Here is a 14372-nt window from a genome sequence, read left to right on the forward strand (position 1 = left end):
TTCGTTCTAAATGGCGTTTAGCTTCCACGCCCTTCAAGGGTGAGGCTCTGTTTGGTTCCGTTCTTGATCCTATTCTTATCGAGACTAGGGACAAACGTAAAGTCCTTCCTTCTGCCACCAGACGCAATGATAGGAGACAGCAACCATATAATAGACGCCAGAATTTCAGGGCTGGGGACTCGGGATTCACCACCACTCCTTACGTTCCCCAATATAACCGAGGCAATCAGGTTCAGGATAGGGGCCAGGACCGCTTCGGTCCTAGAGATAGGAGTCGCCAGCAGTCCCAACCACAGGCTCAGTCTAGGCGGCCCTTTCGAGGGGGCGGTAACCGGTCCTTTCGCAGGTACCGGTGACTCCCAGGGGGAGGGGGCCATAGGCGCTCGGCTTCTGGCCTACGCTCATCAATGGGCGGAGACCACATCCGACGCCTGGGCCCTTCAAGTAGTGAGGCAGGGCCTCACTCTGGAGTTTCTGTCCCTCCCACCAAGACGCTTCATCCGTTGTCCGGTACCCAGGTGCCAAGAAAAGCGGCGCCTAATGAACGAAGAGATTCAACACCTCCTGTCCATCGAGGCTATAGAGCAGGTTCCAAAAGGGCAGGAGGGGCTAGGATTTTATTCAATATTATTCCTAGTTCCCAAAAGCTCAGGAGGATGGCGGGCCATCCTGGATTTAAAGCGGCTCAATCTCTTCATCAAATATCAAAAATTCAAGATGCAGTCTCTCAGAAGCATCTTAGCATCCATACGCCGCGGCGACCTGATGACATCGGTCGACATAAAAGAAGCATACCTCCATGTTCCGATACATCAGGCCCACAGGAGGTTTCTCCGCTTCCACTATGCAGGCCGTCATTTCCAATACCGGGCCCTGCCTTTTGGCCTATCATCGGCCCCTCGCACGTTTACCAAGCTCCTCGCAGTTGTGGCAGCTTCGCTTCGCACAGTGCCCATCCGGGTCAACTGTTACCTAGACGACATCCTGCTCCTGTCCTCAACACGTGCCCAGGCGGTAAGGGACTTGGAAGTCACAATGGACACTCTGCGCCGCCACGGCTTTGTCCTGAACCTCACCAAGAGCCACCTACGACCAACCACGTCGTTGCTCCACCTGGGCACGATCATCAACTCCAGGACGTGCGAAGTGTTCCTGTCCCAGGACAGACGGCAGAGCATCTGCGCTCTGGTGAGTCGGATATCATCTCAAAGACTCATCCCCTTGGCCACTCTTTCCCAGTTACTCGGGAAGATGATTTCGTGCATCGAGGTGGTTCCTTGGGCCCGATTCCACTCTCGCCCTCTCCAGTGGTTCCTGCTACCCTTCCAGAGAGCTCACACAAGCCACACCCAGATCAAGGTGCGTCTGCCACCCAAGCCTCTACGATCCCTCCGGTGGTGGGCTTCTTCCAAACTCCTCAGGGGGAGCCCGTTCAAGGAGCCGGATCGCATCCAGGTGACAACAGATGCCAGTCTGTATGGGTGGGGAGCCCATGTACTGGATCGGGTGGCACAGGGCCGATGGTCCAGCCAGGAAATCAACAACAGCATCAACTGGCTGGAACTTCGAGCCATCCGGCTGGCCCTTTTGGAGTTCAGGGACATTGTGTCACACAACCACATTCTAGTTCTGACGGACAATGTTGCCTCCAAGGCCCACGTGAATCGTCAAGGGGGCACCCGTTCCAAGGCCCTGATGCTGGAGGCGGAGAAGTTACACCACTGGGCGGAAGCCAGACTGCTGTCATTGAAGGCGGAGCACATTTCAGGCGACTCCAACACGCAGGCGGATTGGTTGAGCCGAGCGACGGTCGACCAAGCGGAATGGCAGCTGCATCCCTCCCTCTTTCGGGAGCTAACTCACCGGTTCGGCACACCGCAGGTGGATCTTTTTGCCCAGCCTTGCAATGCTCAGACAGCCAGATATTACACCCGGTTCCGAACTCAGGGGGCGGAGGGCACGGATGCTCTACGCAGCCCCTGGCCGCCCGGCCTACTGTACGCTTTTCCGCCACTGCCGATTCTCCCTCTGGTCATCCAGAAAATACTTTCGGAACAGGCGGAGGTTCTCCTAGTGGCGCCAATGTGGCCTCGACGTCCCTGGTACGCCGACCTCGTCCACCTGTCCATCAACCGCCCTTGGCGCATCCCGGACAACCAGATCCAGCTCAACCAGGGGGATCTCATTCATCCGAATCCTCAGCTCTTGCAGTTAGCTGTGTGGCACGTGAGCGGGCTAAGTTGACCAGTCTTCATTTCTCCAGCGCTGTCATCGACACCATTCAGGCGGCCCGCAGGCCTTCCACTACTCGTATTTACGAAGCCACGTGGCAGGCTTTTTGCAGGTGGTGCCGTCGCAATACCATCGTTCCGACCAGAGCATCAGTTCCCCAGGTCCTCGATTTTCTACAATCGGGCCTAGAGAAGGGATTGGCACCGAACACTCTACGCCGCCAGGTCGCCGCTCTGTCCACAGTCCTTAGTGGTGGTCGGGCCCGGTCGCTAACTCAACACGCACGGGTCAAGGCCTTTCTGAAGGGCGCCTCCAACATCCGGCCTCCAACTGTCCACCGTTATCCTACCTGGGATCTTCCGTTGGTACTCAGGGCGCTTACATCTTCGCCTTTTGAGCCCATCCGCTCCATCAGCTTGCGACTACTTACGCTCAAAACAGCATTCCTGGTGGCCATTACTTCTGCCCGCAGAGTTTCGGAACTGGCCGCTCTCTCAGTTCGGTCTGATCTTTGCATCTTCCATTCCAACAGAGTGGTTCTCCGTTTGGATCCATCCTTCCTGCCCAAGGTCAATACCTTGTTTCACAGGGCGCAGGAGCTTGTTCTCCCAGACTTTTGCCCGCATCCTTCTCATCCGCAGGAGCGACAGTGGCATCATCTGGACGTTCGGAGAACCCTTCGTCGCTATGTGAAGCGCACGGCTGCATTCCGCAGGACAGAGGCACTCTTCGTCTCATTCCAGCCTTCTTCTATGGGGCAGAAAGTTTCCCCCAATACCATCGGACGTTGGTTGAAGGCCTGCATCGCACTAGCTTATGACTCTCAATCCCGGCCGGTTCCCAGACGCATTACTCCTCACTCTACCAGGAGCGCGGCGACAACAGCGGCCTGGTCCACTCAGGCTTCGGTTGAGGATATTTGCAGAGCAGCCACTTGGGCGTCGCCGTCCCCATTCATTCGGCATTACAAGGTGGACTCTTACGCTTCGGCTGAGGCATCCTTTGGGCGGCGTGTGCTACAACAGGTTCTCGCCTCCTCTGCGGGTCCTGACCAGCCTACTTCCCGCCCTTAGGTCAACTGCTCTGGCATGTCCCATGCTTGGATTCCCCAAGCAGCGCACAGGAGAACGACCGTTGACTTACCTGAACGGTCCTTCTATGTGCGCTGCGAGGGGAATCCAATCCCGCCCGATGTTTGGGCTGGTCCGGGTCCTCTTCTCGTGACTTTTGACTTTTGACCTTCGTATTCTGGACGTGACTTATATTGGACGTGACTTTTATTGGACGTGACTTATTGTTACCTTTCGACTGCCGTCGTGACTGACTTTGACTTACTTCTCCAACGGCTGTCCTTCGTGCAAAACTGAGTATTCCAGGCAGAGGAGGCGTGGTCATTTAATTTGCATAACTCAGTCTCTAGGCTAATGGACAAAGTTAACCCATGCTTGGATTCCCCTCGCAGCGCACATAGAAGGACCGTTCAGGTAAGTCAACGGTCGTTCGTTATGGGCTGCTTTTGTCGAAAACTGGAAGTAAGTGCCACTTTTTGGCCAAAAGAAAACCTGTTGTAAAATGTAGTCACATGACTGCGGAGCGTTGCAGGCCAGTTGCCACGTGATTGTGTGGGGTAGTACATTGGAACTTCAGAAGCAGATCATAAGCATCCTCAGGGAGGCCCGACATAACTTCGAATGGTCCGTAAGCAACCAGTCATAAGTGGATTGTATTGTAACCTGTATTGGCCTCAAACCTTCACAACTGTGGTCCCTAAAGCTCAGCTCACCTTGAAAGAGATACGTTTTTACCTGCAGCCTAGCTAATTTGCAGAGCCCCTCTCTCTACTTTAGTGACAAATTTCCTGTACACGGGAAGAGTTTGAATTCTTGGACTTAAATACCTATATTTAAACGCTAGGAAAGTTGTCCATGCAAATAATTTTTAAATAATTTATGCCAACCTTCCTCCCCTCCCCCCTTGTTTGAATAGTCACACTTACAGTCGAAGCCTATCCAGAAGCAATTCTTACGCTCGCCGGAGTCGGTCAAGGTATGTAAGACACGTGAGGTCATTTTCATAAAACATCTTCGTGAAACAATCTGTAAAATGGGTACCCTGACCATTGCTTTATTAACAATTACAGGTAATTGTTTGACTTAACGACCACAATTGAGTCCAAAATTTCTTATTGCTAAGCGAGACGATTGTGGAATGAGTTTTGGCCCATTTTACCACGTTCCTTTCCACTGCAGTTGTTAAACGAATCACTGCAGTCGTTAAGTAAGGAACACAATTCTTAAGTAAATCTGACTTCCCCCTTGACTTTGCTTGTCAATTTTGCAAAAGGGACAGTGCAGCTGTAGTGTAACCATGTCAGTTACCAAATGTCCAAATTTTGATCTCATGACCATGGGAATGCTGCAACAGTCATAAGTCACTTTTTCTCAGTGCTGTTGTCAATTCAAACGGTGACATTCAACCAATGGTTGTAAATCGAGGACTATGTGTTGAAGGATTTTTTTTCTTTCAGGCATGCATGGAAAAATGGAGGAAAAATAAAATTCTGCTTTAATAGATAATGGAGAGAGGGTATATTTATGCAAAGTCTAACATGCTTCCGAATCACATTTGAAGCTTGCACAAGCCCCCCTTTTGCATTCCTTCCTAATTTTAATACCCTAGGAATAATACACCTAGGATTCAGGTGTACAAGTAATCCTTGACTTACAACAATTCAGCTAGTGACCATTCAAAGTTAAAAATGACATATGTCTGGTTGTCCCACTGCTGTCTATAGTCTTTATATTCATCCACCAGATTTGTTCACATAAAGGCTTAAACCTCCCCCTTTGCTCTTGCCGGATTCTCTATTCCTCTTCCTGCCAGTGAGCTATGTAGCCTTCCAGCTCAACAGCTGCATCCAGAAGGAGCGAATGAAGCCAAGTTTCTGTAATTAGCAAAACACAGCAGTTCTTGATGCATTTAGTCTTTGCAATATGTAGCCTTAATTCATCCATTTTATTATTAAGAGATCTTGCACAAAAGCAGTTGTTACTTTCACACAATTCTTATTTTAATTAGGAATGGTGGAAGTCATTGTAAATCAAATAATCTGTTGCTTCTGGTTCCTTCACAAAAGCAGATCCTATACCTATGACAGTTACTATAGCCGGAGTCGCAGCCGTAGCAGAAGAAGTGACAGTTACCACCGATCTCGTAGCTACGACCGACGTTCCAGGTAAATTTTTCCTAGTAGCTTGACAGTCATTGGAACGGCTGGCAAACATTGCATGCAAACACTTATATTCCATTTTCAGATGTGTTGTGTTATTTGTCAGCATTTGCAAAAGCAGGGGAAGTTTAGAGAGCTTCTGGACCAGTGTTTGTTAAATGCTTTTGCTCGCGGGATCCTTGCTCTCTTTTAATGGAGGTCCCCAAAGGAGCTTTAACTTATCACGGTAAAAATTAACATTTTTAAAATTTGTATCTCACCTTTATTATTTTACAAATAACTCAAGGCAGTGAACATATCCAACACGCCTTCCTCCCTGACACTGAGTCGCACCATCAGCCAGATGTTTAAACTGGAACTGGCATTTTTGTCAACCTTCACAAGATTGTAAGCTGTGCCCAAAACAAGCTGCCTTTTGCAATTGACTGGTGGTGATTTTATCGATGCCAATGGTGCTCAAGAGATGCTCCAGTAATTATTATGCTAGGTCGCACAGGCATACCACCTCTCGAGTCCTTTTCAAGAACATGCAGCAGGTTGTTGTTTGACGGTGTTAAAGATCTCGTCAAAGGATATCAGCTGTTCCAATTAAAACTATTTTGAAATTGACTGATGGGGATTGTGTCAATGCCGATGGGGGTTAAAGGGATGTTCCAGTTGTTTTGGAGTTGCAGCCAAGGAATCTATCGCTATTGGGACTACCTTTGCTTTCCTTTGCCACAGTCATTCTACTTCTACTTGCTGAGTTATGTGGTAATTGCCTGTCTATTTGAATTTGAAAATCACCAAACACTTTAGATTCTTTGTTTTCTGTCACTCTGTATATTATGGTGAACTACAGAATCAGCCAGATGTTCAGGCTGGATTTGGCATTTTTGTCTACCTCTGGAGTCTTTCTCTCAGGACCTGGAATAGGCAGATGTGGCTGTTTGACGGGGTTAAAAGTCTCTTTGTAGGGATGTCAGCTCTTCCAAGTCAAGCTGCCTTCTGCAATTGACTGGTTGGGATTTTGTTAATGCCGATGGGGTTCAAGGAACAACTAGCAACAAAGTGAAAGCAAAGAAATGGAATGTTACTATCTCAGACAGAAGTCTTGGGTACAAATCCTGCAAATCTGTGAGCTGAAGGAGGGATAATTGCACAACCTTGTTTCATGATGCGATTGTACCAGCCTAACAAGCCCTATTTGAGGAGGGGGGGTCTGAAGAGACAAATGATGGAAGACACCCCAGAAAACGTTCCTCAGTTTTTATCTTCGGGTTGTAGAAAAGTCTCTACAGATAGTCCTTGATTTATGACCACAATTGAGCCCAACATTTCTATTCTTAAGTGAAACATTTCTTAAGTGAATTTTGCAACCTTGTTTGCCACAGTCGTTAAGTGAATCACTGCAATTGTTCAGTAACACGATTGTTAGGTGAATCCAGCTTCCCCCTTGACTTTGCTTGTCAGGTGGTCGCAAAAGGGGATCACATGACCCCGGGACACTGTAAGTGTCATAAATATGGTCAGTTCCAAGCATCTGAATTTTGATCACGTGACCAAGGAGAATGCTGCCATGGTTGTAGGTGTAAAAAATAGTCATTTTTTTTCAGTGCCGTTGTAACTTTGGTCACTAAATGAACTGTCGAGGACTACCTGTATTTAAAGTGGAAGTGAGCGCCCAGTGTGCCATATTGACGTATATTTTGTCTTCCTCTTGTAGATCTTACGGATCTGACAGCGAAAGTGACCGCAGCTACTCTAATTGCCGAAGTCCCAGCGAAAGCAGCAGATACAGCTGAGCCTACGCTTGACCATAGCGATTATGCGTAACCGAAGGTTTCTATGTCCGTAGCTTGGATCAACATTTTGTTTCATGTTTTCCTTTTTCTTCTCAGTGTCCAGGCGAAAGTAACTGCTGCCAACAGAAGCGGAGCCTTATTCAAACTCAGCACAACCTTACTTTTTGTACACTCTGCTATGGCAATCATTTTGTGTTGCCCAGAGTTTCGTTTCAAACTAGATGATGCGGTTGACGTTCAGTCGAATTTTCAGTTAAGCCTCTTGTTTCTCCAAAGGAAATTCACTCGATAACCATGAAACTGTGAAGAACCATCACCTGTGGTCTACCTGCTTCAAACATTGCCCTTAAGTGCTGAACTAATGGTTCACTGATACCTTGACACATCAATAACGTTGACACTACAGATCCAGGAAGACCTTGGATCTGTAGTGTTCAGGAAGATCCTGGCTAAGAGGCCATTCACCAACTGGTTTATGATTTCTGGGAGTTAGATTCATCGCTTGCCTGGAAAATGTCGCCTCTATTTGGATCCCATGAGTTAAAAGCGGGCTACCATCCTGTTTTTTTATCGGTTTTGCCTAATGCTCCCTTGCAGACGATATCCAGCTGCCGATAGCTAACTTTGAAGTCTGAACTCCCAGGGATGCTTAGACCACACCGAGTCTCCTTTCTCTGTCGAGTGAAGAAACAAGAACGATGTTCTCCTTGTCTCTGTTGCCTCCTCTCCCGTGGTCTTCTGATTCCAGGTTTTCATCATGTCTGAATGTGCTAGCGTTCTAATTTTCTACTATCTGTCAGATCTGCCAGTCTGAGCATCGGCAACGATAGCAAGCTGTAAATTTATTTCAGAAAACTAACTTTTAGGAGCAATGGAATTCCGTCTTCGGTTTGAAATCAGCAGACAAAAATTCCATTTTGAAATTGAAATGTCGGGATATACACAAATTTTCGTATCGGATAGTTAACTGTTCTTTAAAAAAAAAAACAGCAGAAATAACACTTGTTATTTAGTGGTCCAGGCAAACGTCGATGCTTTATCTGTTAATGCCGGTCCTGAATTTCTTAAAATTTCTACGATGCCGAAGCGCAACATATTTCGTAACGGGGTGGCGCAAAGCATTTTCTTTGGGAACTGCTTTGGGCCCCCAAATTTGTGACTTGAATATGAGGTTGCTACTTTGAATTCAAGAGGGAATTCAAGACCCTCCCCTCGCAGATTTTAAAGGCAACTCATTTCTTGTTCAAAAGAGTTTGAAGGATTTCCTACACTCCATTTCATCAGTTTAAATAATTTTTTTGTTAGGAAATAAAATGTACTGTTGATTTTTTTTCTCCTTCAATGCAATTAAAAATAGGAATATTTAAGTATCAGTTGTTGATTTTTAGACACAAATTGCCTGATCTTCATTTAAAAAGCAATTGTCTTGTGGGTAAGAACTTTTAACAGATAACCATGGTTCCAGACTTGCAACCATTCGTTTAGTGTCCATTCGATATGACGGCACTGGAAAAAAGTGACTTGCAATTGTTTTCACACTTAATGGCTGTTGCGGTATCCACGTGATCAAAATTTGCACACTTGGCAACTGGCTCATAGTTAGGAGTGGTTGTAGTGTCCCCAGAGTCATATGATCCCCTTATTGCAACCTTCTGGTAAGCAAAGTCACTTAACAACCGTGTTACTCACTTAAGAACCATAGCAATTCTCCTAGCATCTGTGGCAAGAAAGGTTGTAAAGGGCAAAATGCCCTTGACAGATGTCTCGCTTAGCAATGGAAATGTTGCCTCAATTTTTTTCAAATTGTTTTTCAAATCCCGTAGCTGTGGAAAAAGTGCAACATTTTCTTGTTTAAAAAAAGCCCAATCAGGGTTTAATTTCAGTGCTTGAATGGCGAGACTTCAAGAAATCCAAGGCTTTGGATTTCGTTTTTCAAAAGTCTGAAAAACCACATGGAGAAAGGCCAAAAAAGGGCGGGAGGGGCATCCCAGAAGCCCATCTTGATTTAAGAGACTTTGCACATTTTTTTAAAAAAATTCAAAGTTGTTAATCTCTTACACGGCACAGGAACTCCTCATCTCAGCCCATGGCAGCCACTCTGCAATCAAACCAGCCACTTGATCAGCTCCATAGTAATTTGCGGGTACCCAGGCCTACTGATAAAAAACACCTTTTTAGGGCCTTTCAGAAAAGCCTCGTGGTGGTGAATCGGAATAACAGAACAACAGAGTTGGAAAGGATCTTGTAGGTCATCTACTCCAATCCTCTGCTCAAGCAAGAGAGCCTCCCCCTTCCAGACACATGGGCTGTCCAGTCTCTTGTTAAAAGCATCCAATGTTGGAGCATTTACAACTTCTGGTGACAGGTGGTTCCACTGGTTAATTGCTTTGTCAGGAAATTTCTCCTGGGTTCTAGGCTGCTTCTCTCCTTGATTGGTTTCCACCCATTATTCCTTGTCCTGCCTTCTGGTGCTTCAGAGAATAGACTGACCCATTCTTCCTTGGGGGGAATGATGGTCCACAGAAAAGAGGCCACCACCCAGAATGTTTGGGATCCGCAACATGGCTAGCCTTCCCATCCTGCTGGACTGGATGAATGTAACAAGGGATAGAGGTAGTTCTTCAAATAACCTGGTTTCCCAGCCTCACTCACGACAGCAAATTCAGTCTTGGGACCGACTGATGGGTATAAGCTAAGCTGGCCTAGATGTTAAGTTTATGCCAAGGTCTAAAACTCAAAACAGCTGATCTCTGTAAGAACTTCAATTTCAGGTGTGCTCCAAAGATGGCTAGTGTGGTTGTGCTCACAGCAAGCGGTGCAATGCGTACCGGGCTCCCCCCCCCCAGCTATAGCTCTGAGGTGCAAGCCCACCAGGCGCCTGTTCTTTCCAGGAAAACATGACCCCCCCCCCCCCCCCATAGAGAGCCTCCCCATGCATGTCGTCCTCCTGGATCATGAACAGCTTGGACCTGCTTGGATTTACTTCCTGCCCAGGGAAGCAGGAAACACTGTTTGGTGTAGTGGTTAAGGTGCTGACCCAGAAATCGAGAGCTGGGGAGTTCTAGTTCCACCTTAGGCACAAAAGCAGGCTGGATGACTTTGGCCCAATCACAGGAGACGACTAGTTCTAATTACGCCTTAGGCACGAAAGCCAGATGGGTGACAGCCAATCATCAGGAGATGTGAGTTCTACTCCCACATAGGCATGAAAGCCAGATGGGTGACTTTGGGCCAATCACTGGGAGGCTGTGAGTTCTAGTCCCACCTTAGGTAAGGATGGAGAAATAGGAAGGAAGTGGCTCACTGCTTATAAAGCAACTAAGGCAAAATTATAAACAATAAAAACAAAACTTTTTTAAAAAAACAAGGCCCTCCCAGTTCTGCTTCTTAGATGGCAAAGAAATCAAATTTCTGCAACGCTGGCAAAGCGTTGCAAAACCTGGCGCGCAGGCGCACTAAGGCCAAGCGAAGCCAAACGCTTCCGTCACCCGCCTGGAACGCTCTGCGGGCGCTGCCAGCATTTCCTCCCCCTCCCCCACTTCTTGCTGGGGAGGAGGAGGGAGGACAGAAAGGGGCGGGAGAGGGGAGGGGGAGGCGGAGCATCGACCGAGGAAACCTTTGCAAAGCGCCCAGCATCGGCCGCTGCAGAGGAGAAGGAGGAGGAAGCAGGAGAGAAGGGGGTGGGGGGGTGGGGGGGAGGCTGTCAGCCAGAGAAGCAATATATACACCCCTTTTTAGACGGAACAAGCGAGAAGATCCCTCCCTCCCCACGAATCCACCTTCCTCGCTCCACCCCTGGATCTTTTGATGGAGAGCGCAACCCCACCGCGAGCAAAGGAGCAGCGGGGCTCCCTGGATCGGGCAGCCCGGCAGCAAAATGGTAGAGCGCCCCCCCCCCCAACTTGTTTCCTCTTTTTAAATTATTATTATTCCCAGGACAGGGGCGCTGGCAGGCTAAGGGATATGTAGAGGGGGCGGGTGGGAGAGTGGAGGAAGGGAGGGTCGGAAGTTGCTTTGCAATGCAATCCCATTTGCAATGCCATTTACAATGCAATGCAGTTTACGGTGCGATTTGCAAAGGTAATGGCCATGCCTTCGCCCTCTCTCCTTCTGCCTTTTTCCTTCCTTTCTTCTTTCCTTTTCTCCCTCCCTCCTTCCTTCCACTCTTCTATTTCCTTCTCCCTCCGTCCCTTCTATTTCTTTCTCTCGTCTTTCCTTCCTTTCTTTTTCTTCTGGTCCTTCCGACGTCAGGGTTTTGTCCTGCACCATGCACGCGTTGCAATCAAAGGCGCGGGTGGAGAGAACGGGGGGGGGGGGAATAGAAATTTGCACGCCTGCTGGGACCCTGCTCCCTTGCCTTCTTCTTATTTTTTTTTTTTTTTGCAAAGGTGGGGAGGGGAACCGCGCAGGAGATGCCCACCTCCTCCTTGGCCAGACCGTGGCTTGGAAGGAGTTAACCTCCCTCCCATTTCCCTAGCCAGACTCGATCCCATTGCGACAAATGAGCTCACCCAGACAACTTGGCTTGCGCTGTAATTTCTTCCCTTCTGGTTCGCGCCCCCCCCCCCCACCCGCCTTCCTCCCCGCCGCAAACCCTCCAGGCTTTAGGGACTTAATCCGCTTCCTTGCGCGCCTGATTGGCAGTTGCATTTCGGTGCATTTAAGGTCCTTGCAAGCAGCTTGGCAACCCGATTCTCTCTGTGTGTGTGTGTGTGTGTGTGCGCTGAACGACACAAACAGGGTTGGAGGGGAAGTGGGGAGTGGGAGTTGGAGCTTTGCAATAGAAACTTGCTTTGATTTGACACCAAGAACCATCCCCCGTCAATTCTGTCGCTTCTTCTTTTGGGGGGTGTGTGTGTGTGTGTGTGTGTGTGTGTGTGTGTGTGTGTCACGTGATCTGCTTAAGATTGCATGTGTTGGATTTTAAAAAAGGGTTTGCGAAAGTATGTCTCTCTCCTTCGAAAGAACACATGATAACTCCTTTTGAGGGGGGGGGGTTCACAATGCTTAAGCAGCAGCACAGCAACTAAGTCAGCTCCTACCTGCAACTGGCCAAGGAGTGTAACACAGTCCTATGGGTGAAATGTCGTTTTTTTTAGAGAGGTCCTGTACCTCAACTCCTATCATCCTTAGCCGGAATGTAGGGTATTGGTATGTGTCTTGTGGGGGAGTCACGGGCTGACAGTTGCAAATGCCCCCAAGAGAGAGAGGTTAGGACACTGACTTCTGGGCTTGGTCAGACATTTATTTGCAAAATTCTTCACTGATTCATTACCGTTGCTTGGGGAGCTGATATGCAGGCAGGACCAGGCAGCAGTTTAGTTCAAGTGGTAGGCAGGCAGATGGGCGATAGATGGATAAGATACATGATAGATGGGATAGATGATAGAAAGCTAGATAGATAGACAGACAGACACAGAGACACGGACAGATAGAAACGGATGGCAAAGATAGATAAATGCATAGATAGATAGATAGATAGATAGATAGATAGATAGATAGATAGATAGATGGATGGATGGATGGATGGATGGATGGATGGATGGATGATTGATGGATGATTGATGGATGATGGATGAGTAGGTAGATAGAGATAGATGATAGAAAGATAGATAGATAGTTGATAGATAGATAAATAGATGATAGATAGATAGATGATAGATAGATAGATAGATAGATAGATAGATAGATAGATAGATAGATAGATAGGATAGATAGGATAGATAGATATAGATACAGACAGATAAACAGGCAGATTGATTGATAGGTGAGACACATGATAGATGAAATACATGATAGATAGTTGATAGAAAGATAGATATATAGATACAGAGATAGAGGCGGATGGATGGATGGATGGCATAGATAGATATAAAGGGAGGGAGGGATGACAGTGGTAGGTATGGTAGATAGATGATAGACAGGTAGGTAGATAGGATAGATAGTTAGAGATAGATAGATAGATAGATAGATAGATAGATAGATAGATAGACAGATATAAGTGAATATAGATAATAAAGGTAGATGACAGATCAATAAGACAATATAGTTAACAAACATTCATGATTGATAATAGATCATTAAGAATCTAGATAATAATGGATGGATGATATAGATCGATGGATATATGGATGTAGATACTGTGTTTCCCTGAAAATAAGACAGGGTCTTATTTTCTTTTGCCCCATGAAATATGGCCTTGGGGAGGGTTATAAGGGAGTGTTTATTATTTTCTGGGGCAGGTGAGAAGCGAGGCATGCCTTTTACCTTTCTAGCTCCATCGCGTTCCTCGCCATTGTGCTCAGGGAAGCAGCTGGTAAAAAAAAAAACCCTCTTCTCGCAAGTTCAATCAAACTTTTTGAAGTCGCGAGAACGGTTTTTCTCAACCAGGGGCTTCCCTGAACACAATGACAAGGAACACGACGGAGCTGGAAAGGTAAGAGGCAGACCTCACGGCCCAACACCACCCACCTCACCCCAATTGTAAAGGCCGCCTGCCTGGTTCCCTTCCCCGCCGTCCCTTTAGCGAGGGATGGCAGGTTGGGGGGGGAGAAGTGAGGCGCGCCTCTTACCTTTCCAGGTCCGTTGCATTCCTCGCCGTTTCGCCCATTGAATCCCCTTGTAAAAAAAACCTCGCGAGTTGAACTCATGAGGGTTTTTTTACAAGGGGATTCAATGGGCAAAAGGGCGAGGAACGCAACGCACCTGGAAAGGTAAGAGGCGCGCTTTGCTTCTCCCTCCCCAATGCCACCCCTTGCTAAAGGGACGGCGGGGAAGGGAACCAGGCGGGTTGCCTTTACCATTAGGGTGGGCGGTGGTTTTTTGCGCGAGAAGGAACAGGTGAGAGGGGGTGATCACATTGCTGGCCTGCCGCTGTTTTTGCGGTGGGCTCTTTTAGCACGGGAGGGAAGGGCAGGGGGTGGAGGCACTTTGCTTCTCCTACCACTGTTTTTGCGGCGAGCCCTCTTTTTGCCCCGCAAGCTGTACCGGTAGGTGGTACAGTGGTAATGGCGGGAACTGGTTGTGCATGCGCTTAAATAGTTGGGGGCGGGTTTATTTTCGGGGGAGGGCTTATTATGGCACATGCTCTGAAAAGCCCGATTGGGCTTATTAGCAGGGCATGTCTT

The 14372-nt window shown here is 47.8% G+C and overlaps 2 protein-coding genes across 4 annotated transcripts in view; both read left to right on the top strand.

The window, feature by feature from the left end:
* The window catches only part of NKTR (natural killer cell triggering receptor), a 46502-nt gene extending 37889 nt beyond the window's left edge, over window positions 1-8613 (top strand). For 2 of the 3 annotated variants that reach the window (XM_081970194.1, XM_081970196.1), the window contains 3 exons: window positions 4219-4278; window positions 5369-5467; window positions 7167-8613. In XM_081970194.1, coding sequence (XP_081826320.1) covers window positions 4219-4278; window positions 5369-5467; window positions 7167-7245 — 238 coding nt within the window. In that variant the 3' untranslated portion in view covers window positions 7246-8613. The remainder of the gene's footprint in view (window positions 1-4218; window positions 4279-5368; window positions 5468-7166) is intronic. The other variant, XM_081970195.1, reaches the window with a different exon arrangement.
* Window positions 8614-10941: 2328 nt separating this feature from the next.
* Window positions 10942-14372, top strand: part of ZBTB47 (zinc finger and BTB domain containing 47) — a 28353-nt gene continuing 24922 nt past the window's right edge. Inside the window, exon 1 of the mRNA XM_081971323.1 lies at window positions 10942-11125. Coding sequence (XP_081827449.1) covers window positions 11123-11125 — 3 coding nt within the window. The 5' untranslated portion in view covers window positions 10942-11122. The remainder of the gene's footprint in view (window positions 11126-14372) is intronic.

The sequence above is a fragment of the Natrix helvetica genome (assembly GCF_964273705.1).
Source record: "Natrix helvetica genome assembly, chromosome: Z".
In the NCBI taxonomy this organism is placed as follows: domain Eukaryota; kingdom Metazoa; phylum Chordata; class Lepidosauria; order Squamata; family Natricidae; genus Natrix; species Natrix helvetica.